This window comes from Pinus tabuliformis, chromosome J, assembly GCF_031772625.1.
Source record: "Pinus tabuliformis cultivar Carrire ecotype Pingquan chromosome J, CPIR1, whole genome shotgun sequence".
NCBI lineage: Eukaryota > Viridiplantae > Streptophyta > Pinopsida > Pinales > Pinaceae > Pinus > Pinus tabuliformis.
In genome coordinates, this window is record NC_142295.1 from 570462057 (window position 1) to 570489641 (window position 27585).

General features: G+C 39.0%; 1 protein-coding gene across 5 annotated transcripts in view; it reads right to left on the bottom strand.

The window, feature by feature from the left end:
- The window catches only part of LOC149228268 (uncharacterized), a 110158-nt gene extending 89105 nt beyond the window's left edge, over positions 1-21053 (bottom strand). For 4 of the 5 annotated variants that reach the window (XM_089378130.1, XM_089378132.1, XM_089378131.1 and 1 more), the window contains exon 1: positions 17762-21050. In XM_089378130.1, the coding sequence (XP_089234256.1) occupies positions 17762-20747 (2986 nt within the window). In that variant the 5' untranslated portion in view covers positions 20748-21050. Of the gene's footprint in view, positions 1-17761 lie in introns of all 5 variants that reach the window. The other variant, XM_089378133.1, reaches the window with a different exon arrangement.
- Between the last annotated feature and the right edge of the window lie 6532 nt (positions 21054-27585).

A 27585-nucleotide genomic window follows, 5' to 3' on the forward strand; every position in this document is an offset into this window, starting at 1 on the left:
TGAAATTCTCCTCCAAGATAACTCGTCCAAGAACCCTGTGTGGACTCCTATTCTGTAGAAATACTGCAGTGTGGCATACCTCTGCCCACAAGAACATAGGCAACCCTTGGTCATGCAACATGGCCTTGGCCGCTCCAACTATATTGTGGTTCTTCATCTCATCCACCCCATTCTGCTAAGGGTTGTGGGGTGTTGTCAACTCTCTCCTAATGCCCTCCATGACACACAAGTCTCCAAAGGCATTGGAGATATATTCCCCGCCATTGTCACTCCTCACTACCTTGATCTTCTTCCCGGTCTGGTTTTCCACCAAAGCCTTAAACTCCATGAACTTGTTTAAGACCTCATATTTCTTCTTCATAAAAATTATCCAAGTTTTCCGAGAATAATCATGAATGAAAGTAACATAATACCTGTGTCTCATCAGTGATGGAGAAGAGAAAGGCCTGCATACTACTGATCGCACCAGCGCCAAAATCCCTTTAGCTCCATTGTCTTAGCCGTGGAAAGAAGACTTGGCAAACTTGCCAAGTGTGCACCCCTTGCATACTCCACTCTTGTCTGTAAGACTTCCCTGTGGTAACCCTGTAGCAATCTGATGAAGAATCTTCAACGCCCCATGATGCAAGTGCCCCGTGCGCCTGTGCCACATCTCCCCCACATCTATACTCGGTGCATCTCCTAGTTTGTTGCTCAAAGTTGCACAAGACTCAACCTACAGTCTGTACAAGTTCTTCATCCTCACACCAATCTACTTCATTCACCGAGAAGCTAGGTGCTTGAGGTAAGCCTTACCCCTGCTGAAGATGACACCATATCCCTTGTCCTCAAGGGTAGTTATTGAGACAAGGTTCTTCTTCAAGCCTGAAACATAGAGAACATCTTTAAGATGGAGAGTGCTCCCAAACTCCCTCTCAAAGCTGACTGTTACCCACCATTTTGTGGGTGATATCCCTAGGAGAAATTTTTTCTCCAAGATGGTCCTCAACCGGCAGCCAACAACCCCTTGCAAACACTAGCTAGCTCATTGTACCATTTCTCCGCCACCTAAGTCAACCATGTGGTCCCTCGCCCATCTGCCATGATTGTATGTTTGAAGGTGGGCTTCCTGAACCTAAAGTATGCCTTGTCATTTGGTAATTGATTATTGTAGTTTGCTTATCATGGACACTTCTGGGCATGGATTAATGGGGGGATTCGGCGGAAAGAATGGGTTAGGTCTATGCCCTTGTCCCGTAGACCCATTTTGGATATTAATCTTGCATTCTAGTCCCATGGGATCTCTTTTACTGACCATTTGGCTTTAAGGATGGTATTTCATGGAAAACTCCGATTTTGGTTGCGTGGTCCTGCTCCCTTATCCGCTTATATTGCCCTCTTTCAACTCATTATTACCCCCATTCATCATTTCTCCCACCTAGGTCCACATTCCCCCACTGGGTCCACATATGATTAGCTCACCCCTTCCCATTGCCCACACCTTGGGTCATGCTTGGAATGATGCCTCGGAGGTTGATGCAGCTAAAAAGAAAGACAAAAGCATCTTTGGCCACATTCAACAGGAAAATGTACCACGAAATGCAAAAGATGGTCGAGACAAACACATTTAGCACATCAACAAAAGCCAATACATGAGCTCTTCCCCATCATCATGGCCATCACCCTGGTTCCTACAAGTTCTATGAGCCTCCTTCATCATATAGGAACCCATGATTGTCCCAATCCCTGGTGGACAATGAACCACCCTACCTTAAAAGGGGATAATCATTGCTATATCTTATGCATCACGCTCTTACCCCTTGAGCCCCGAGCAGTTAATCAAAGAAAAACATAAAAAGGCAAAAGACATATAAATAAGGGTGGAAAAATCAAGGTCAAGGCACCTCATGTACCATGATTGCTCCCTCCTATACATTATAAATCCAAGGGTGGGCTTCCCTTTTATCAGCTACTTTTGTACCCCAGAATGTGGCCCAGGGCTGCCCCTTCTCATCCCCTACTTCACTCACCTATCCTGTCACATGCCACCACCATTTGAAGGGTGTACCTTGAACATATTATCCCCTTTAGAAGTAGGAACCACCTAATAGAATACTTGGTTAACCCCATTTGGAGTTTAGGACACATTGGCACATCCCGAAGGCCATTATGGAAGGGTAGGCCATTATGAAGTCCCCACCTGTGGTCCATGGTTGGTAAGCTCATTTACTCGATTTCCCCAATGACTTGTTATACTGGAAGGCTAGGGGACGCATTGGATCTTATGCAGGATTGCAGATGGTCCCCATCTTGGGTTTGGTCTCCCTATACAGGGTCCTAATCCTCCAAAGGGCTACATTGGCACATGTAAGGTGTGTGCTGAGAGCCATGGGCCTCCACAGCAGTAGACAACACTCCATGGATCCCCGAGGATGATCAGAGATGCTCGAGATACTCCCATTGGACGAGGATGATGCAAATGGTTCACCTTTTCCCAGCCGACCCCAGGGATGTACCATGCACTTCGCAGCTCACCCAAGACTTGTAAGATGATGTGGCATCGCCTACACCATCATCAAAGCCCTTACAAACGATCTACACGCATCCTCGACTCATTTGGAGACCCATGATGTTATTATTGTGCCCCCATAGCTATTGGGAGCACCACAAGTTTATTATTTGGAGAACAAGGGGCCAACCCCTTGTCCATCACTTTTGAAGGTCCTACTCTTCATTATGGCACCCATGGACCTCATTAGGCCTCTTAGAGGACCCTATGACATGCATAGATTATTATTTGACCTCTTGAGAGGGCTTATTCTTTCATTTATGAGCTAGTTTGGTGGGCTTGTCGCCAAAAGTTAGATTATTATAACATTATTTCATTTTTGGGGCTTCTATAGGCTAAAGAGGCTAATTCGAACTCCTCATTAGTGTATAAATACAAGTGAGACGAGTTCGTTATCTCATCATCACTTTGGATTAGATCTCTTCTTTCTCTTGAGAATTTCACACTTTTTCTTAGTGGGTGAATTGGAGCTTTATGGATGAATTTTAATATGTGGATTTGGTCTATCTTATCTTGGAGCTTCTCTCTTGTCAAATTGTGGATGGTTGGATATATTCTATTACATGTAAGTACATTCTTTTAATGTTATTCTTGTTTTAATTTTTCATATACATTGGACTAGGATTTTCGCTATTCTTAGGACTAATTGCTACATGCATTTACTGCTTTAAATTGTGGAATTTTGTCTCTATTATAGCATCTCTCAATGTATGGGCCATGTAATGTGAAAAAAAATCTCCTAGGGGTAATTCTATCAATTAAATGATCTTGATAATCCATCAGGTTTTGCACATCGAAGTATGAAAGCTGCAAGATTGCTTCTCTTTGACATGGAAGGCTAGCAGTAGCAAAGTGGTCTTGAAGCCTCCTTAACTAAGAACCAAAGGTCCTCATTCATATTTATCATAGACTCCATTCTCCCAAGACTAAGGCACTGATCTACCAAGAGGTGGTCACTTTAAAATCAACTCTTTTTCACATTTTTCTAGGTCTAACCAAGTTGGGTCATCTAGGGCATCATTTTTCCGACAAAATAGCCCTCCAAAAAGTTCGATCTCCTAGCTCCTCCTGCATTGGTGTCTCCTCAAGGCCTCCTCCAATTTTGAAGCCATTCCGACAGTGGAGTTGTGAGCAAAGCCAAGCCCTAGCTTCAAGATCAAACTTGTCCCTGATATCTCCAAGGCTAGTGCCCCATAGGATCAATTCAACACCTTTAGTGAATATTCTTTCTTTGATCCTTTCCCTCTCCTTATTTGGGTTAAGAACATCATTGGTTGCTAAACTCTCACCTCCTAACCTAGGCTGGGTCCACTTGGTCCTGTGTGGTCTCGTTCCTTTGAAGAGAGAATTCTTCAAGAATCATCCGGGATACAAGAATGAACAAAGTTTCTTCAGGTTAAACATTCCAGAAGACTTGGAATATGTAGATCTCCATTTAGGATACAAGAATATATATTAAAATGTATGAATAAGAATGATGATACAATTGCGAATGAGGAGCCTACTTATATACCCTAGGCAGGTGTCCCTTTATGAACGGTCATGTCTCCTTAGACATGCCTCTTTGTTTAACTAATTATTACTTTAATTCCATATTATTATTATTATTATTATTATTATATTATCTATATTTATTACTTTTACATAATTCTATTCATAACATTTGTCTTCCTCTTCAAAAAGCTTTGTCCTCAAAGCTTGTTGATGAAAGGGCTTGATCTCTTTTTCTGCTACAAATGTCTTCTGCCTGATCTCTTTTTCTGCTACGAATGCCTTCTCGTCTTGGGACAATCATCTTTATCGATATAAATTGATATGATCCTTGGAGTGATATATAAAATTGCCGCACAAAGGAAGGCTCTGACCATCCTAAATTAATCTTTTGTGAAATATTTTGATTACTGGAAACTTGTGATGAACTGTTATCACTAGACTGAGTTGTGCACACTTCAGTATTCTTGAAAACATAAGTTTGTTGTCTATGTCCTGAGTGATATGGATTCTTAGATTGATTGAGATGTTTGTTCTTATGATTCGAATGTAGATAAAGAGTTCTTTTGGTTTCCCTTATCATGTGTGTGGAAAGATTCTGATTTACTTCAGGTTCCGATGTCATCGAGTTGGTTACAAAATCTTCACTTGGAATTTCCTTCATCTCAACATCTGAGTGTGTTTTTTCTTTAACTAACGTGTCTTCTTCTTGAGTTGTGATATTCACTGGATCGGTATTCATTCCATTTTCTTCAACTTGAATTTCTTTATTTGAAGAATTCAATGCTTCCTTCTCAATAAGTTGTTGTACCTTATTTTCCAACGACTTTTTGTCCTTCTTAAGCTTCTTAATTTGTGTTAATAATTTTTCACTATGGTCTTTAAGCCAAGAAACTTCTTCATTTCGATCAGAAGTGATTTTGTCAATTTATTTCTGCATATTTTGTAGTACTTTTTTACCTTCTTGAATAATTACTTTTGAAATATCTTGTATGTCTTTGTGTGTTACTAAATTTTGCTTCAGTGTAACATCCTAGAGTGTTATTTTCTTCTTCCTGTAGGAAAATGTTAAAACTTATTTTTCATATTTAAGATGAAGGATCATAGAGTTTCCATCCAGGGTGAACCCAAAATAATGTCACCGTGATTGCTCTATAGAGTTTGAACTAAGAATTGCAATATAAATGTATAAACCTCAATGTGTAACTGTTAATTGTTTGTCATATTTTTGGTTGCCAAAACAGTCTAATTTTTTTATTATATTTGACTCTGAAATCACTAACTGGTTTGCGATTAGGCATTATATAATTTTTATCTTTGGCAGGTGAGATAACAATGTGACATTTTTTCCTGCAATAGACCCTTTAATTCTAAATAGCACTAAAGCATAATTACGGAAATTTGCCTTCTTTCAATTCTGAATTAGATGCCATTTTTCTCTTCAATTGTTGACTCAATATATGTCTTTTGTCAAAATTTTATAAAAAAAAAAAAAAAATTATGCTTTTAAATAAATTAAATAATAATAATATTATTTTTTTAAATAATTAAATTAATTATATAATTAGTATATATATAATTTTAAATACATATAATATATATTTTTACTTATATAATTAAATCTTTTTTAAAATTATTATAACTTAATAACCTTTATGGCTCACGATTGAATGAAGCGTACCCAAAAAACGTGACCGAAAAGTATTACGATGAATATAATAGTGATTACGATGCAAGATTTAGCTGCCTGGAGACAAAGTTGTGGCTTAATAGCGGAAACAACAGAACGGACGACTCGACCGATCTGCTCGTCAGACGGTGTTGAGCGTAAAGGATGGTGGCTGGGTAGATTTGGCAGGACAACAAGCTAGCGGTGAGACAACGACAGGGTGGCTAAGTGGTATACAGGCTACTATGGCTCATACAGAGCAGACAGAATGACGTTGTGGTTATGGAAAACAGCAGAATGGGAGTCGCTAGGGATCGGTCGAAAAAATTCAGCTGATGTCGGTTGTGTATGGCGCCACGAGCTGCGATGTATCGAGGTTAGCGAGGTAAGGCAGCACTACGGTGGTGGTTGCAGTTATCTAAAGGAGCAGCGACACTCGTCTATCCACGGAACCGCGGGCTTCCGCTGCGTTGTGGAGAGAGGCTGGCAACACAGCCTTTTTGGTGGCAGCAGAGGTAGAGCTCCCTGATTTTTTAAATATATATTTGTTTTTTAACTTTTTTATTTTTATTTTTATATATATAATCCTTTTTTTCAATTTTTATTTTTGTTTTCGTTGTTTTCTAATATTTTTATCTTCTTCTTTTTTTAATTAAATTTTTTTTTGTGACCTCTTTTTTAACTTTTATAATTTTTATTTTTTAATAATCTCTTTTATTTATTTTTTTCTTTTTTAAATGGCCAAGGACCTCTGACGAATCAGCGATAGAGAAACTCCAAGCTTGTGCAGCGAAGTGCTTCAATTGTGACGACAACAACGTTGACGCGAGGTTGATGGCCAAAGACCTGGATCAAAGAGCGTGGCTCTGTGCAGCGATGGAGCGGCCAAAAGATTGAACTGCTCTAATACCAAAAGGAACGAACAAAGTTTGTTCTTCAAGTTAAATACTCCAGAAGACTTGCACTATGTAGATCTCCATTTAGGATACAAGAATATATATTAAAATGTATGAACAAGAATGATGATACAATTGAGAGTGAGGGCCTTGCTTATATACCCTAGGCAGGTGTCCCTTTATAAATGGTCATGTCTCCTTAGACATGCCTCTTTGTTTAACTAATTATTACTTCAATTACATATTATTGTGATTATTATTTATTATCTATATTTATTACTTTTACATAATTATATTCATAACAGATTCCAATTTCAATAAGGATTTTGTTGATTGTTGGGTAGCATCGAATGTGCTCTAGCTCCGAAATTTTGTGGAGGGGCTAGAACACATGAGATCGCCAAGACAAAGAAATCATTTGGAGAAATTCCACCCGGATTGTATTTTATTAAAATAATTAATATTTTAATGGAGTTCCTAAGTCTAAACTTAGGAAAATTAAAATATTAATGGGTATTAATGAAAATATGGGTGAGAAGCTTCTAAGAGACTAGGATCAAGTCTAATTTAATCTTAGTCATTGATTAGAGATTAGATCACGCCTGTTAATTTCTCAACAGGAAAAGTATAAATGGAGGTTTGGGGTCAGTTGGAGAAGACACACAAAGAGATTGAGGAAATCGATTTTCTGAGGTGAGAAGTTCTCAGGAGGGAAATCGATTGGGAAGATCTTGCAGCTGAGGGGCAGTGATAGTTTGGGAATATAGAAAGAGAGGCGAAGAGAAACTTGTGGAGGCAGCACAGTAGCCGAGCGAGCTAACGATGAGCCAGTCTGGGCCCAGGCAGCCTTGACGCAGAGCCAGGAGGGCCAGAACAGAGGAAGAGTCGCCTTCCACGCAGAAAATCAAGGAATTGCGGGAACAGTCGGGAAAGCTGACGCGATGGGCAGAAGTGTTGACACAAAGCCTCAGAGAGCTCCACGCAAGCCCGCGCAATTACTGCGAAGGGGCAGCAAAGTTGTAGCAAGGACTAGCCAGTTTTGTTGCCGGAACAGCCAGATTATGCCAGGTGAAGTGAGATAAAACTCACTCAGGTTCTCCTCCATTGTATTTCTCTGTCACTGGTTTGTCGGGAGAGCAACCAGCGTTTGTATTCAGAACTTCTGCTTAACAATAGAAAGCCCTCAGAGTTGCTGCACCGATTTTCCCGCATTGGGTTTTTCCAAGGATGTTTAGTCCAAAAATAAGTGTCCTTTGTGTGTTTGTCTCATTTATTTTTCAGTACTTGATTTGTATATTGGTGTAGGCTGCAGTGTATTTACATTAAAATTTTCTGAACATTTCTGAAAATAACTTGTTAAATGAAGAATACAAGTAGGTGATGTAAATCAGTTTTCTACAGTAGGATTTTTGGTTTGTTAGATTCAGAAATTTTCACATGGTATCAGAGCGATTGCAGATCAAGGAGGACTGAAGCCATTAGCGAAAGGACAGAGAAGAATCTGTGCTGAAGACAGCGCAGTTTTTAGCCGAGAGAGCAGAGGAGGGGTGCGTCAACCTAGTTGTGTGATGTTGTAGCTGTAGAGGGTAGCGCAATGATTGTTGGGCCAGCACAGAGATTGTTGAGTCTCATTTTTCCAGTTGTCGGGGCTAGAGGCGCAGCGCAAACTTCATCTAGAATTGCTGGTGGGGTGTTGATTCTGTTGGTGCAGAACAGTACCTAGTGGGGCAGAAGCAAAGTAGAGGGAATCAATTCCTCAGAAGATTTCTTGCCAAGAAATCTAGATCCAGTGCTTACCAGTAGCAAAGAAACATCAGAGGGATGGTTCAACAGTTGTTGGCAGAAGGATTTCCGTGAAGGAAACTGAATTTCAGAGGGAGCTTGTTCCTTAGAGGATTTCTAGCGCCAAAGAAATCCAGATCTGAGTTTTTGTTGGGGCAACAACGAAAGAGGGAGAAGAGAACCTGTTCAACACTCATTTGAGCAAAGATGGCTGTTAATAGACTGAGGGATCAGGACAAGTTGGATGGAGCATCCAACTTTGTCATCTGGAAGGTCAGGATCCTGGCAGTTTTGGACAAAAATCGCATCAAGGATTATGCCCTGAAGACGGTTGTTGTTCTGGTTGATGTTGATCCTCTCAAGAAGTATGAGGAGGCACAGGCAAAAGCAAAGTGCATGATCTTAGACGGGGTCAAGGATCATGTGATCCCACATATTGCTAAGAAAGACACAACAAGGGAAATGTGGGAGGCCTTGACCACTTTGTACGAGGGAACTTCTGTTCAACGGAAGATGTTGCTTGAGAGTCAGCTAAGACAGTATCAGATGCAGAAGGGAGAAGAAATCGATCCCTTCCTTCTTAGGTTGCAAAGGATTTGAGACCAGCTAACTTCCATATGTTCTACACCAAATCCTGAATTCATGGTCAGGACTGCCCTGAATGCAGTCACTGAAGACTGGGAAACTTTTGTCCAGAGCATCTTGGGCAGGGCTTCTCTCCCCAATTGGGAGGAGATGTGGGCAGCTCTTCGACAGGAAGAGATCAGACGATTGACCAAGGCGGGAAGCAGCAGCAAAGGGATCAGAGTCAAGAAGGAGGAAGAGGAGGATGCAGCTCTCGCATCAACGAGACAACAAGGGCAGCAAAAGAGGAAAAAGAAAGATATATCCAAAGTCAGATGCTTCAGATGTGGAGAACTGGGTCATTTCGCCACTCAGTGTCATCGGAAGAAAGGAAAATAAGAGAAGTCTAACTCAAAGGTTGCTCCAGCGAAAGCTGACAAAGGGGATGATGACGGGGATTGCGCCATGAGTGCTCATGCACCTCTAGAGAAGAGGTGGGGCGATATTGAGCTGTAGTCGGGAAGACTACATGCAGGGGCAGGATCCTTGAGGTGCCCAAACTCTTGGATCACATACAGCTACGGGAGCCCTTAATGACAGTAGCAGAATGACGAGAGTCAGTTGGTGCGAGGGATGTTGGAGCAAAAGTGGCAAAGATAGAGTGCCAAAGTCTGAAGCAGCGCAGTAGAGTGTTCAACAGTGCAGGAGGCACAAAGCAGATACAACAGCAACGCAATAGCATCAAAGGGTCAGCACAGATTAGCAGCAGAGGTAGCTTCAGCATCAAACAGTATCCCCACTGACCAGCATGTCAACTTTTGGGTGGCTTTTCAATTGCTTACTTCTCAACAACTGAGTTGCAGTGCAGCAGTTAGCAATGGCAGTGATATGGGCAACGTGATGCAGCATTTGAGAGGGAGTTGCAGTACAAATGTAGCAGTGACAGTGGCAGTGTCATGGGCAGCAATACAAGATTGCAGTAGCGCAGCTGATGAAGGGCAGCAGGCCGAGCATCAGTAGTGCAGAGGATCGATGTCGTGGATCAGTGTGATACTTCTACTGGGAAGTATTGCTAGAGCACATTCCTCGCTGAGTCGCTAGGAGGGAGTGTTGATTTTTGGGTAGCATCGGATGTGCTCTAACTCCGAAATTTTGTGGAGGGGCTAGAACACATGAGATCTCCAAGACCCAGAAATCGTTTGGAGAAATTCCACCCAGATTGTATTTTATTAAAATAATTAATATTTTTAATGGGGTTCCTAAGTCTAAACTTAGGAAAATTAAAATATTAATGGGTATTAATGAAAATATGGGTGAGAAGCTTCTAAGAGACGAGGATCAAGTCTAATTTAATCTTATCTATTGATTAGAGATTAGATCACGGCCGTTGATTTCTCAACAGGAAAAGTATAAATGGAGGCTTGGGGTCAATTGGAGAAGACACACAGAGAGATTGAGGAAATCGATTTTCTGAGGTGAGAAGTTCTCAGGAGGGAAATCGATTGGGGAGATCTTGTAGCTGAGGGGCAGTGATAGTTTGGGAATACAGACAGAGAGGCGGAGAGAAACTTGTGGAGGCAGCGCAGTAGCTGGGAGAGTTGACGTTGGGCCAGTCTGGGCCCACGCAGCCTTGACGCAGAGCCAGGAGGGCCAACGCAGAGGAAGAGCTGCCTTCCACGCAGAAAGTCGGGGAACTACTAGAACAGCCAGGAAAGCTGACGTAGTGGGTAGAAGTGCTGACGTAGTGGGCAGAAGTACTGACGTAGAGCCTCAGAGAGCTCCACGCAAGCCCACGCAGTTATTGCGAAGGGGCAACGAAGTTGTAGCCGGGGCCAGCCAGTTTTGCTGCCGAAACAGCCGAATTCTATCGAGTGAAGTGAGGTAAAACTCACTCAGGTTCTACACCATTGTATTTCTTTGTCACTGGTTTGTCAGGAGGGCAACCAACATTTGTATTCAGAACTTCTGCTTAATAATAGAAAACCCTCAGAGTTGTTGCACCGGTTTTCCCGCATTGGGTTTTTCCGGGGACGTTTAGTCCAAAAATAAGTGTGTTGTTTGTGTGTTTGTCTCATTTATTTTTCAGTACTTGATCTGTATATTGGTGTAGGTTGCAGTGTATTTACATTAATATTTTCTTAACATCTCTGAAAATAAATTGTTAAATGAAGAATACAAGTAGGTGATGTAAATCAGTTTTCTGCAGTAGGATTTCTGGGTTGTTAGATTCAGAAATTTTCACAGATTTTAGGGATTGGGAAACTCTTTCACAAGTCATATTCCCTAAACCTAACCCTCAAATCCTCCCATCCTTCTCCTAGAAGACATTGTACCTTGCGTAGAAAGCAAGCAAGCTCTATCCTTCAACCTCCTCTGGAAAGGGATCTTTGGGTCACTCCACAATCACTCATTGATTTATCCTTCATTGGTGACTCCATAATATACCGGGTCTCCTCCCATCGATGAAAGTCTGTAAATAATAGGGAGCCTTAGCTAAGGTGGCAGTGGGCTAGGTCTCTATTTGTTGCCCTTGGTCTAGCATTTGCCCTTTAGGGATCCCCTTTAGGTCCCCTGCTAGTTTGAGCGGTAACACTGACAATACCAACTTCCCTAGATGCATACTTGCCATAATCTCCAAGCTCAATTTGAAACTCCATGTCCTTCTCCTTCAGCTGACTGAAATACTCCTTGTTCTTGGTCATATGGAAGGAGGCTCCAGAATCAATATACCACGTGCTACTCCCTACTGAACTTGCCATGCAAGCTATCAATGAGAAATCTTTCTTGAACTGAGAAGCAAACCCATCTACCTCAGTTGATGCAGTAACATGATTCTTACCAGACCTCTTATTCTGATTAGGACACTTAGTAGCATAGTGCCCAAACTCATGGCAATGGAAGCACTTGATCTTGCTCAGATCCTTCTTCTTCTTCTCGCCCTTCTGATTGGACTCGGCCTTCCCTTTGCCTTTCTTGCCCTTGGCTTTACCTGTAAGAGAAAAATTCTCCTCATCCTCAGCCTTTGTTGATCTACCATCTTTGTTCCCTTTGCAGATCTCTCCCTGAACACGGTCAGTCCATAACCTTTCCCAACCAAGAAAATTCTCTCAGCCACTGACAGCATCCTGGAAACTATACCAAGACTTATGAAGTCCTAGTAGAGCAAAGCTCACAAGGTCACTCTCTGGTACAGTGACACCCACACCACCTAGCTCATCTCGAACCTGAGTGAACTTCGAAAGATATGTGATGATGGGCTCTCCTTTGCTCATCCTGATGCTCCTTAGCTTCTCCTTGAGAGCTAGCTTCCTGGCATCACTGGTACCCTGAAACAAATCCAAGATGGCTTTGAACATCTCATACGCTATCTTCTTCTCATAGAGATGAGGAATAATATGATCTTTGACCCCTTCTAGAATAATCCTCTTTGCCTTGATATCATTCTTAGTATGTTGGGCCAACTGTTGGGGATCTTGAGGTGGCGGGATTTGATTCTTGATAAACTCTCCCACCCCATTATCCTCCAACACTATTGTGATCCTTTCCTTCCATGAGGAGAAGTTCGATGCTCTATCTAAACAATGATCTGCTCTCAGTCCTTGGTACGCCATCCTCCTTGTCCAAAGAACTGCTCTTCACAAATCTGATCTTTGTTCTTCACAAATTTGATCTCTTGGTGCTGGTCTTTACGTTGTTCTCTGCTCTGATACCATGTAGATTTTCCTTGAAATTCTGCAACTGCTTGAATGAACAAACTGAAACTAGGTTCGATTCACCAAGACACAGAATTTCTCTACTCTAGATTTGCAGCGGAATAGAAATAGAGATAAAAACACAGTCACACAATAACATAGCAATTTTTCTAGGGAACCCAACTGGGAAAACCCTCTGCTTGCTGTAGAATTTTATTGACAGAAATTTGAGCAAATAGATCTCTTTACAAGGCAATTTGCTTCAATAGAAAACAAACTTGTTCTCACTGCTAATACTTAGCTGAAAGACTGTGCAAAAAACTCGACCCAGCCCCTCTTTCCTTGCGCAGTCTCTGCCCCTATCTTCTAGTGCAGGAAATCTCCTAATTCCTAACGCAGATTTGGGCCCCTATTATTTAGGAATTTCTTTCTAAATCCTAGCGCACACCTGCAACAAGAAAGGCTTTCTATATCAGAGTAAGGCTCCTCCAAAGTATGCTCTCTCCACAACAAGGTTCTCACACAAACTAGTGCAAAATAATAATGATACAAGTTGTGCCTTCATCGTCCTTTTAATCAATTCGATCATGCTAATTCTGGCAAGTACGAATTTAGAACAGCAGTTAGGATTGATGAGTGAACTGAGTTCGAACTGAACTCTCTCCACTCAAAACTTGGAGTTAAAACTAAGCTTTGCCTCAATCGAAGCTGAAGCCCTCTCGTCCTATTCTAAATTAGAACTCGCACTTGGAGAACAACATAGCCTCCAATCTCTGCGCATGAGTTGACTGCTCCATGAACTCGTCCATGCTAAAAGAACAGTTTGTTGTCTTTCTTAACTAAAGCACAAGTCAAAAAGACCTTCTCTCACTACTATTTTCAACACCAAGAACATCCAAGGTTCATGTAGTAGATAGAATGCTCCATGCTAGAGAAGCAATTATCCATATCCTCAAGGACCACTTGGTGATGGCACAAAATTGAGTGAAACAACAAGCTGAGTAGCATAGATCTTAATGTTCGTTTGTCGAAGGGGATCAGGTGTTCCTTTGTATATTTCCTTATAAACAAACATCACTCAAAGATGAAGTTCCCCAAAAGATAGCTCCTAAGTTCTATGGTCCATATCAAATTTTACAACACATTGGTCAGGTCACCTACACGTTGGCTCTTCCAACTCAGCCCAAGATTCATCTAGTTTTTCTTGTGTCTTGTTTGAAGAAGGTTGTGAGATCAAATTTGCAAAATACAGACCAAACTACCAGAACTTGATGAAGGAGGTTCCATTTGGATCCAACCAAAAGCAATATTGAATACCAAAGAGTGCTAGTTGCATCAATGCACAATCAAGGAAGTATTGATCCAATAGAAAGCTATGCAACCAGAAGATGCCACATGGGAACCAGCAATGGTTCTCCAACAATTCCCTCACCTTCAGCCTTAAGAACGGTGTTGCTTTCTAAGGGGGAGGGCATGTTAGGGCCCTACCCTAACCCCTTGCTTAGATACTATATAAATATATGAGGCGACCTCTATTGAATAATACCCATTAAATAGTTAGTTAATAGTCATTTATTGTAAAAAGGGTCCTTTTTATTAATAAGGCCCAAATTGGTTGGTCGGCACTCATTATAAGAGGCCCATAGGTCAATAAGATTCTCTATGGATAGATATATGTAGAGTAGAAGGTTATGTAATGCTTTTTCAAGAATTGTGATTGTATTTAAAGCATTGCTCTTGGAGGTTGCCCCCATGAAGAGGCAAGTAAACATAGTTCTCTATTTCTTGTTATCAGAGAGATATTTCTCGGGTTTACCTCTTTTTTCTATTGTGTTCTTGGGTTTTTGCCCTATATTTTATGTGAATTACACTACAGCAAGAGCTGTCATCCACCTTGAAGGAGTACCAGTCAACACTCTCAATTTCTTCTCTCTTTTATTTACTTATCATCCATAGTACATACACTCAGTTGGGGGAGTATTCTTGGAGTTCAAGGTATCACTTTTGCATCTATTCTTAGTTGCACGAGGGCACCTCCCTTGGCCAATCATAGCTCTCTTATCTCATTTTATTTAGAGTCTCTTTCATTGAACACTCCATTCTCATCTATAAAAGATGAAGAGTTCCATTGAGTTGGTTGATTATCTTTTGAGTTCTATATTCTTCCATCTGATTCCATTTGGGTTGAGTAATTGTGAGAAAGCATACCAGTCATGGAGAACTAGAGATTGATCTCATGCTGTCCATGTGATTACATCCTTGGACTTGGTGAGACTTAGCACTTTAGAAAAGATAGACATCCCCCAGAGTGCTTTGCAGTTGAATTCATTATCTCCAAACATCGTATTTATTTCTTTGGAAGAAACATATCATCTGATTTGGTGGCTAGATATCATTTTACTGGTATATAAATTGCTGATTGCTTCATTTTTCTGAATTGACTGACCTCAGCTTTCACGCCACTCAATCAAGTTTCTATTCTATTTGACTTCATAACCCACAGGAATCGAGAAATGATGGTCATAAATAATTTTTTCAAAGTTCTACTTTGCTGTTTTGTGAGCATTTTGCACGCAGATTTGCATTTCCAGCACAGACTTAAGGTGCTTTATGGCATATTTGCATGGAACAAGATTACTTGGCATATTAAAATGTATATCTGTTATTTACTGCTGTTTGAAATTGTTACCATGCAGGTTTGATGTCTGTTATATAATTTCCAGGAAGTTCTTATGACAGATCTGAAGTAGTTTTGGCATGCAAAGCTAAGTTTTTATCTTTATATCACATAGAGAACCTCCCCGTTGTTGGAAACCACCAACCCAAAGTGAAAGGGAACATATGAAGGTGACAGTGTACTATTCCTACTTTACATTCAGAATCAGACAGTTTCAAGCATTAACAGGCTAAGCAGGATAAAGCATTGACATTCACCCTGTGACCACATCATGTCATCAACAAAAAGAGAGCCATGAATATGAATTTGACTAGACTAGAACATCAGCAAGGATCCCATGCAGCATGTCATGCCAAGGCAATTATCGACTGTTAGGTTCCTGGAATTGTAACAATTTCACAATTCATATTCAAGGGAAGAGATACAAATAGCTCACTGGAAGAACGGTTCGGAGTAGTTCAATTCAGGATGAAAAGTAGAAGCTCTGTTCAGTTGAGTATTGTATTGTAACAAAGAGGGACGGAGACCTCTCTGAGTGAATTTGGCTCCCAATCATTGTACTCAGGCCCAATAGTTTGGCCATTTGAATGGAGTAAAACAAGTGTTGTTTGTTTCAATCAAAATCTATTTGGGAATCCTCATCATATATAGATATATATATATATATATATAGAAAATTGGACTAAACGACGGGTTTTGGAGTCTTTTAATGGACTAAACACACTGCTTTCAACTCGAATCTGTGAATCCGTGTTCTGAAGCGCATCCAGGTATTTTCTCTATTTTTCATATTTTAATTAAAAATTAATTATTTAATGTATTTTTGTAAAACCAGTTCGTTTAGACCAAACCAGTCCCAGTTAGACCGGTTCCGGTCGGTAAACCGGTTCATTAAAATAAGAAAAAATATATCTAATATATACAATTAGAATGGAAGGGTAATTTTAGAAAGACATTTGTCATAAAAAAATTACTTGAGATAAAAAAAAATCTTGACTGACAAGAGTGTCCATCAAATTTATACCCTGAATTCGATTGAATATTCTTTGTAGTAGTACAAAATCAAGAGTTGAAATTTAGATGCTTAGAAAGGTGTTTTGAAGAGGATTGCAAGTAGGCAAGATGTGTTGTCACTAGGGTTTACTGGTTCACATTGATCTGTTCACCGCCATGAAAAATTCGGGGGGGGGGGGGTGAATCTGGCTCCCAGTCATTGTATTCAGGCACGATAGTTTCGGCATTTGAATGGAATAAAACAAGGATCCCATGCAGCATGTCATTCGAAGGCAACTATCGACTGTTAGGTTCCTGGAATTGTAACAATTTCACAATTCATATTCAAGGGAAGACATACAAATAGTTCACTTGAAGAACAGTTTGGACTAGTTCGATTCAGGATGAAAAGTAGAGGTTTAGTTCAGTTGAGTGTTGTATTGTAACAAAGAGGGGCTGAGACCTCTCTGAGTGAATTTGGCTCCCAATCATTGTACTCAGGCCCAATAGTTTGGCCATTTGAATGGAGTAAAACAAGTGTTGTTTGTTTCAATCAAAATCTCTTTGGGAATCCTCACCATATATATATATATATATATGGTAGTATAACAGAGATACTGAAACCTCTCTGAGTGAATCTGGCTCCCAATCATTGTATTCAGGCACGATAGTTTGGGCATTTAAATGGAATAAAACAAGTGTTGTTTTTTTCAATAAAATTCCATTTGGTAATACTCAATATATATATATATAGACATAAAATCTGGGGCTCCATTGTGATATTCTAATAAGCAAGCTTCTGGTCTGTTTATCTGAAGATAAGATTCCTGATAAAATTGCATTTGGGAATACTCAATATATATATATATATATATATATATATATATATATATATATCTGGGGCTCCATTGTGATATTCTAATAATAAGCAAGCTTCGATCTTTTTTCAAATGCCACAAATAAAACATGCTTGTCATTTCTTGCTTATCAGGAATCTTATCTTCAGATAAACAGACCAACTATAGCTGGTTCGGAACCTTCAAGATATAATCTAAGTTCTGACCTATTAACTATGAAATTATTATATGATTTACAATAAAGTATATAATTTGAATTATTCATAGAAGAAAATTGTATCAACTCTTATTTTGATAGTCTGGTCAAACAATGGAGATGTTGGCAAGAGTATGTGAAAATCCTATCAAGAAGATCAGACACAACCTATTAATTCTGATTATTTTGTTCATCCTTCATGTAGAACTAGAAGTAAACGACATTTCTGCAGAAGCAATTACCCTGCAGTGAAATGTTATGAATGACATGGTTGTGAAGGCCAAAACACATTCACGGTTTATTGTAATCTAGGAGTTGCATATCAGACCTCCGTGATACTGCAGAAAAGAAAAATCTAAGAGACTGTAGTTTGCTGAAAGAGTAGATGCATCTTACCAGGAGCAATATAGCCATATGAACCGGCAACAGCAGACATGGACTTTGACTGTGGCATGTCAATCACCTTAGCCAATCCAAAATCCCCCACATGAGCTTCAAAATTCTCATCGAGTAGGATATTATTGGATTTTATATCTCTATGAACAATATGCGGCTTGCAATCACTGTGTAAATAAGACAGACCCTCTGCTGCTCCAAGAGCAATTTTGTAGCGAGTATCCCAGTCTAGTGTACAAGAGTTCCCATGAAGAATTTCACCCAAACTACCATTTGGCATATATTCATATAAAAGAAGATTTGATTCTTGATGATAGCAGAAACCATACAGCTTCACAATATTGCGATGCCTAATCTTACCAAGAGTTGATATCTCAGCATTGAAACTATTTTCCATGTTGGATCCTTCACGATTAGAAGCCAACTTCTTGACAGCGATAAATTCCCCAGAAGGCATGGTTGCTTTATAAACAGTGCCACAAGCTCCTCTTCCAATCACAGCACTCTCAGAGAAGTTGTTTGTTGCATCTACTAGATCCTGGAATCTGAAGTCTTCCTTTGGGGAAAAGTAAAGATCTGAAGCAATAGGTTTATGATGGTCTTCAAATGGAACAAGCACATGTACAGGCTTTCTCATAAACCAGCAAATTGCCACCATGATACACAAAGAGACCCCCCCAACTGTTGCAGCAATTATACCAACAATTTGCTCTGTGGAGGTTTTTGTCGTTGGCAACATGGGGGAAGAAGTGGATGACTGTGCATCCAGACCTTCACATGCATTCAACATAGATCCTCCACATAGCCCTTTGTTTCCCATAAAATTGGTTACATCCATATGTTTGAATGGGGTTGTCTGTGGAAGAGGGCCTGCTAGTTTATTATAAGAAACATTGCACACCATCAAACTAGACAGTTGTGCAAATGAAGCAGGGATTTGGCCGACAAGTTGATTGTTATTCAAATAAAGAAATTCCAGCAAACTCAGGTTGCCAAGTTCAGCGGGTATCTCTCCTGTAAGAACATTTTGACTGAGATTAAGAGCTATCTGCAAGCTTGAAAGTTGACCAAGCTCCGCTGGTATAGAACCTGAAAAATTGTTTCCTCCCATTTGCAACGCTGTTAAACGAGGTAGATGCCCCAATAAGCGAGGTATACTTCCACTCAACCTGTTGTCAGAAAGCATCAGCAATTCCAAATGGACAAGAGTGCCAAGATTTTGTGGTAAATGACCAGTAAAATGGTTTCTGCTAAGATCAAGCCTTTGGAGCTTAGTACAATTCACAAGCTCCGAAGGAATGCTTCCAATGAGCTCGTTTGAGGAGATATTGAAACTCACTAGCTCTGACAGTCTCCCTATCTCTGGAGGAAGGAAGCCTACAAAATAATTATTGGATATGTCAAGCCTCTCCAGACTTGTGCAGTTCCCTATCTCTGGTGGAATTGGCCCGGTAAATTGGTTCTGGTAGAGTTCAATAGCAGACAAATTTACCTGTTTTGTAAGCTCAACAGGAAGACTTCCAGTGAGCTTGTTATCACCTAATCGTAGCTGAACGAGAGATTTGCATGTCTTCACGCCATATGGAATATTTCCTGTCAACCGGTTGGACCAAAGGTTCAACAAAATCAACTTCTCAAACTTGCAAACTTGAGTTGGTATGCTACCTATAAGATTATTCTCTGAAACATCAAGCACTGATAAATTACTGTAGTTGCCAATGTCTGGAGGAATAATGCCCTCCAATTCATTATCGAATAGCTGCAGGTATACCAAAGAAGTCAATTTTTGGAATTCAATTGGAATGCTTCCTACAAGTTTATTGATGGACAGGTCTAATTTTGCCAAATTAACTAGCTGACTCAGCTCCGTTGGAATTCTACCAACGAGAAAATTTTCAAACAGATGAAGCAGACGAAGACTCCTTATGTGGCTTAGCTCAACCGGGATCGTTCCAGTCAGTTTGTTCTCAGAAAGATCAATTTCAATTGCATTTGTGCAGTTGCCCAGCTCCCTCGGAATGGTGCCATTCAAATAAGTCCTATAAATGTACAACTTCTTTAGCATTCTCAGATTTCCAAGCTCCACTGGAATCTCCCCGACCAAATTGTTATCATACAGAGCCAGCATCTCCAAGTGGCTGCAGTTGCCCAGCTCAGCTGGAATTCTGCCTGAAAAATCATTTTGCCACAGAATCAGATTAGCCAGCCTCTGAAGCCTCCCAAGCTCCTTCGGGATTTCACCCTGAAGAATGTTCTGAGCCAATCCTAGGAACTGCAGGCTCTCGCATCCCCCAATCTGTGCTGGTATAGGACCGGACAGCGAATTCTGCCCTGCACGGATGACTTGCAGATTCTTAAGATTCCCAATTGTATGAGGAATCTGACCAGTAAGATTATTGGTGTAAATAACAAGCTCCACAAGAGATGTCAGGTTACCAAGCTCTGCTGGTAGACTTCCACAAATGGTATTATCATAAAGGTAAAGCTGGGTCAGTGATGATAAATTTCCGAGCTCAGGGGGTATTCTAGAGTTAAACTCATTGTTACTCAGATCAAGAATCTTCAACTTTGTGCACAGGCCAAGCTCCGGAGGGATTTCCCCTGATAGCTTATTCTTGGAGACATTGAATACCTTCAAGGAAACCAGCTTGGAAATGTGGGAAGAGATATTGCCAGACAAATTCATTTGGCTGAGATTGAGCGAACTTACCTTGCCATCTCTGCTGCAATTAACGCCTTCCCATTTGCATGGGGACGATGGCTCCGATTGCAGGGCATTCCAAGTCCAGAGTCTGTTAAATGGGTCATCCAGGCCACTCTTCAACTCCAGAAGGGCCTTCCCTTCTTCATTCAAGCACTCAATGCTGACAACCACGAGTGCAGAGAGTAATAAGATGCCCGCCAATACCTTGAATCCTCTGAATTGGGCCATGCTGATTGAATGCTGCAACTCAATAATAACACTTCCCGCTGCTTCATTGTGCATGTGAAAGAAGAATCAAATACCGAGGTGAAAAGGAAGGAGAATAGGAGAGTCCTGGAAGTGGTGAGGACCAAGCAAGTGCGTGTGTGATGTAATGCATTGCATGGTTGTCCCATGCTTTCATGATTGTATTTGAGTGCGGTGGGAATCGAACATCTAACCAATCGGATTTACCGCAAACCAAGGCGATCTCTTCTACACCTGTCTCGATTTTTCTACCAAACTGCTGCATCGTGAACATATGGTTGAAAAAGTGGAGGAAACGCACGCACGTCCACGCTGCGCGTAGGCATTATGCACTCAATGATGTTGTATTAATAATAACTTACACTCAGAATATACTGTTTAATCTGAAGCAGAAGTATTCTGGATCAAACTATATATTTGAGGAGTTTGTGGAGTTTGACATCATTTGTTGCCCAAAAAAATTGTAATAGATTTTTTGAAATGTAAACAATTTTGCAATCGGCATAGTTTTTTATTTTATTTTTAAGTAGATTTTACTTGTTATTTTGGTGGGAATTATGTTTACTTTCTATAGTTCTATGTCTATTTTTCCAGTTTTACTATAGTTCGATGTGTATTTTCTCGGCATTACGATGACGAGTCATGTTTATAGAGACGGGTGGATGGAATGGCAAACCACCATCTATATCACTAGAGCTAAGCACTCATTAACAAGTAGATTTTACTTATCATTAAAATCATAATATCAATATCATCAAAATCATAATATTAATATAAAACCAGCCTATATCCATCTAAATTTTGGATTTACCAAGTGTAGGGAGGACTCTAAAAGAAGTTTGCATGTCAACATATTTCATCTCTCTCATCTCTTAATAGATTTGGAGTTAAGATGGATTTACATTAGTTTAATAATTAATACATTTCTAACATATTGGGCTGGAGTTTTTTTTTTACCAAGTCAAAATGTTTAAAGCTATATTACAACATCTTTATGGTATTGGCTGCCTCTTTACCCAAAAAAGCTAATACCAAATTTAAAATACACTTTAAGATAAAAGTTGTGTAGAGTTAGAGACCATTTATTATGTAAATTTCAATTGGAGTTGATTCATTCATCATCAAAATCATAATATCAATATTAAAAACTAACACCAAATTCAAAATGAATGTCTAACCTTTGGAATAGATTATATTTATCATAAAAAATCATAATATCAATATAAAAAACTACTAACACCAAGTGTAGAGTTAGAGATTATTTAAATAAATATGTAATTAAGACAAATTAAAATACATTACAATATAAAATTAAATGTCTAAAGTTTAGAATAGATTATGTTTATCATTCAAATCATAATAATTACACATAAAAAACTAACACCAAATTTAAAATGCATTACAATATAAAACCAAGAAGTGTGGAATTAGGGATCATTTATTGGGTAAATTTTTATAATTAACATCAAATTTAAAATACATTACAATATAAAACCAAAAGGTATGGAGTTAGAGATCATTTATTGTCTAAATTTCGAAATGTTATCGATATAAAAAACCAACACCAAATTTTAATATAAATCAGGAAGTGTGAAGTTAGGAATCATTTATTGAGTAAATTTCTATAGTTAACATCAAATTTAAAATACATTATAATATAAAACCAAAAAGTATAGAGTTAGAAATCATTTATTGTCTAAATTAGATTTTCAAGATGTTCTACATTTCCAATAGATCCACTCATCATCAAAATCCTCATACCAATATAAAAACTAACACCAATCCAAAATACATTAAAATATAAAACCAGAAAGTATGTAAAAAAATCTATAATTAAATTGTGTAAATTTTTCAAAATATCTAAATTTTTAAGTAAATTTCGCTCATTGTCAATTCTGCTCATTGTTAAGATGAAATGAAATGAAATTATTTTAACATTCAAGAGGCTAGAGATAGTTTATGGGACAAAGTACTTTTCCATTTGGTTCTTGTATTTGGCCTTTTTCATGTGAAGTCTCACAATAAATGCTCCCGACTGCTGGACAAACCCCTAGCTGAATAGATTATCCCAAGAGCTAGCTCCCAAAATCTTCTCGACAAACCCCTCACTGAATAGATTATCCCAAAAACTAGCTGCCATAATATCTGCAGAGCTTTCCCTATTGTCTTTAAGAAAAGTAATTTCAAATAATGTGATTTCTCTTACATAACAATAATAAATTATCCTCCATTCAGTGATAATTATCTTCTCAACTCATCATCAAAATTACAAAAATCTATATAAAAACAAACACATCATCAAAATTACAAAATTCTATATATAAACAAACATCAAATGCAAAATACAGTTCAATGTAAAGCTATATACTGTAGGTGAAGACAATCCCTTTGGATCTGTACTAGATCTCATTCATTCCCTGATTGAAAGAAGAACCATTATTTCATTCATTCCCTGATTGAAAGAAGAACCATTATTGGTGATTGTACAGCACTAACTCCACCAACACGCGGACTTCCTTCCTTCTTCTTCTAAAGTCAACCACTTTTCCCTGCAACTTTTTAACCCCATGGGACCCTCGCGCATGTTACCAATTTCCCCTGCAACCCATCTGTCCTTTTTATTATCCAAGGCTCACATGCTTAATTATTTTAATGGCCAAACGCTTTCGTTTGATAACGTGGGGGTCTCTGAATCTTAATCCCATCCCCATACCATAACATGCCGCACACGTTTAATATCTTGACTAAAGCTTTGAATCTTTATTATAAAAAAAATTGGGCTTTGGGAATAAATTAAGGAGGATGCCAGTTTCCATGGCTGTCCATGTGGGATATTACGTCATGAGGTTGAAAGGGGAAGGGATAAGGTCAGTGGGGCCGTCGGTGGTGGGTGTGCATCCCCATATCCACAAGCCAAATCTAATGCGTTGGCTACGATGTGACACACATCACTATTCTAAGCAATTGATCCCTTTTTCCTTCCCTAGGTGGATCAACATTCATGACAATTGACTAGAAGAGTGCACATCACTAGTTAGGTATTTCACCCATTGAAAACAGCCCCATGTCTTGTGTTTTTGGCTTATGTGTGAGAGGTTAGGGGTATATGCTTGTAGGGGAATGATTGCATTTTTGACTTGGGTATGAGGTGAGGGATAGAAACTTGCACAAGAGAAGACTCTAAATGTTTTATGAAGAACTGTATTTTTTTTATTGAAATTTTCAAGAATTTTATTGATTTTTTCAAGAATTTAGGTAAGAATAATTGAAATTGTAAAATCTAATATTTTTGAAAATTTTTATTTTATTTGGATTTTAATTTCAATAATTGAACGAATTGTATCTTTTTCACTGAAATTTTCAAGAATTTTATTGATTTTTTTCAAGAATTTAGATAAGAATAATTCAAATTGTAAAATCTAATATTTTTGAAAATCTTTATTTTATTTGGATTTTAATTTCAATAATTGAACTTTATACTTTTAGAAATTTGTGATTGGATGTTGGCAAAAAAATCTTAAGAAAAATAATGACCATAAAAGATCAAAATCATTGCATGTTTAGACTAGGCTCTTATTGAATAAATGAAGGAGAACATTAAAGGTTTCAAGTATAAAAAGAGTGATGAAGACTAAATGTTTTATGATTTGCATTTTTTTGGAATCGAGTTATATAAGAATAATTGAAATTGTAAAATTCAATATCTTTGAAAATCTTTATTGCATTTGGATTTCAATTTCAATAATTGAACTTTACATTTTTAGCAATTTGTAATTGGATGTTGGCAAAAAAAAATCGTAAGAAAAATAATGACCATAAAAGATCGAAATCATTGCATGTTTAGACTAGGTTTTTATTGAATAAATTAAGGAGAAGATTAAAGGTATTAAATATAAAAAGAGTGACAACACAATGTTTTAGGTTTTTCATATTCTTCAAATCCATTTAATTTTGTGGGGATATTATAATTTTTTGGGTGGAGTTGGTCTAATCATATATTTTCTTGATCTTGTAAAGTAGTTATACAACTCATTCATATAAATGGTTGATTTCCTTTATCTAGATCTAGATGTCCACAACTACCTATGTAATGTCTACATTCACATTTTCCTAGTCTTTTATTAGCTAACATGAGATCAGAAATTCAAATCCGTGTAGTCATGTTGTCATTGATCTTGGGCTTCCTATCATTAATCGACATGACCTTCAAGTCCATCACATGCCTGCTCTTCTTAAACCACACGTTCATTTAATCTAGTACTTGCATCATTTAAGTCAAATGTGTTAGCTTACATGAAAGGCTTGAAATAGCTGTTGAAATATGGCAACAAGAATATTCCAATTTAATTTGTCCTTGAATTAAATTGTGAATTAAAATCAAATTTAGTCTTAACAACTACCTGGAAATAATTAATTAATTTATTTTAAATTAATTAGTTGGAGAGATTCAAGTTAGAAGTCTTTCTGAAGTCATGCAAGAGTTATCCCTTAAATTAACGAGATAAGATTGAGTCATATTTGAGTTGTAATTAGTTAACTCAGTTTACTGAGTTAAGTCCAGTTAAATTAGTTCCAAACTATTTGAGGAACTAATAGTGAGTTAACAGTCAGTTGATGCATTAATGCATTCAACTAGTGCTACTCCAGTTAACCGAAGATTCCCTCTTCAAAAACTCATGCATGTCTATTCTGAGAAAGACCCAGTTGAGATTAATGTTCAAGGATAGTGTACTATCAGTTGCATGTGTTTTCTCATGGAGAAAACTCATGCATGAAATCAAGGATTCATCCTTGAGGATTGTGCAGTTTTGAGGACCAATCATCCACAAGGAACAACACAAGGAAATAGGAGCTTGAAGGGCAGAGAGGAAGGTTGGAGAGAAGCCAAGATTGCCTGTGAGCATCTATGAGGATTGTACTGAGAGCTGGCTAGTTGTGAGAGCTAAGGCTTTGTATAATTCCTATGTATTTCCACCATGTATGATAATACAATAGTGTGGGGTTTTTAGCTGAGGCTTTCCCCAAAGTATTTTCATGTGTATTGTTCTATTGATTCTTCTTCTTCTGGTTATATTGTTCAGCTCGATCTTTAAGCTTCTGCAAATTGATAGTAGAAGTAGGTTATAGTATTCTACTTTGATTTATATTGCATTATCGGGTTAACCTATCATAGATTTTCTACATGGTATCAAAGCTGTGAACAGTATATTGAGAAGAGAATTCGAAGTTTGAAGTTCGAGGTTGCAGGTGCAAATCAAATTCATGTCATACTTCAAGGTTGGCCAATGGCGTTCTATGCCTTGAGACTCAAGTATGCCTTGGAAGGTAGCTTGAATTACATAGCATGGAAAGATAGAATGGAGGTTGCATTAGAAGATAATGGCTTGAGGGAATTCATTGATCAAGAAATCCCAAAGCTAGCTTCAACTAATGCACAAGAGTTGGCTGAGTGGAAATGTGTGTGGTGAAGGCGAGATAGATCATCCTTAAGGGAGTTCGAGACCATATTGTCTCGATTCTCCATGGGAAGGATACTCCATTTTCAATGTGGAAGACATTGAAGGACCTCTACCAGAACAGTAGCGACCAGAGGAAATTGGCGCTTAAGGATAAGATTCAAAGAATCAAGATGGAGAAGGGCGATACTATTTCCACATATCTGAACAAGCTCACCACCTGCAGAGATGAGCTTGGTAGTGAGGGAATAACTACTGCCGATGATGATATGGTGAGCCTCGCTCTCCTTGGCCTTCCAAAGAGTTGGAATAGATACCAGGACTCTGTGAATGGAAGGGAGAAACTGTCGGATTGGGAACGACTGTGGTCAAATCTTATGTAGGAGGAGATCAGGAGGAGCACACAAGATGGTTCTTCATCCAAGAATGATGATGAAGAAAATATGGCCTTAGCAAGTAAGGCAAGGAAAGGGAAGGGGAAGGCTTCCCATTTCAAATCAAATTCTTCTCATGGAGGGAAGAAGGGTGACATGTCTAAAGTAAGATGCTTTAATTGTCACAAGATGGGACATTATGCGATTAATTTCCCATCGAAGAAGTCCAAGAAGGGATCCTCGGAAGGATCGAAAGGTAAGGCATTAGCCTCTCAATTCGAAATGGACTTTACCCTCATCGCATGCATGGTGTCATTGATGATGGGTTGTGTCTGGGATCTTGAAAGTGGAGTCTCATTCCACATGACCGGTGATAAAAATTTATTTAATGCCTTAGAGGAGAAAGACCTCAAGATGCGCATAGAGATGGGTGATGACGGAAGGTATAGTGTTTCAGGAGTGGGCACGGTTACCTTTCAAATGGAGCATGGAGCTCCTCTCACCTTGAGAGATGTGATGTATGTGCCTGGACTGAAGAACAACTTGGTATCGGTCGCGATGTTAGAGGACAAAGGCTACAATGTTGTCTTCAATAAAGGAAAGGCGTTCCTAAGACACATAGACCCATGTCAAACCAAGAGGATAGGGATTCGGGTGAAGAATCTCTATAAACTAGAGGTATATGATTGTAAAGCATTGAGTACGAAAGCAGAATTGGTGCAAAGCCAAGACATTGGCGAGTTGTGGCACAGGCGGTTGGGCCATTTGCATCATGGGCCTTTGAAGATAATGCAACAGATATCTACAGGACTTCCCAAAGGTAAACTTGAGCAAGTTAACACATGTAAAGGTTGTACCTTAGGAAAGTACACAAAGTCTTCCTTTCATGATCGAGATAGTCGAGCAGAAGCTATCTTAGAGCGAGTTCATACTGATTTGTGTGGACCATTCTCGACGGCATCCACAACAAAGCAAAGGTATTATGTGATTTTCATTGATGACTACTCTCGTAAATGCTGGATTTATTTCATGCAGAAGAAGGAC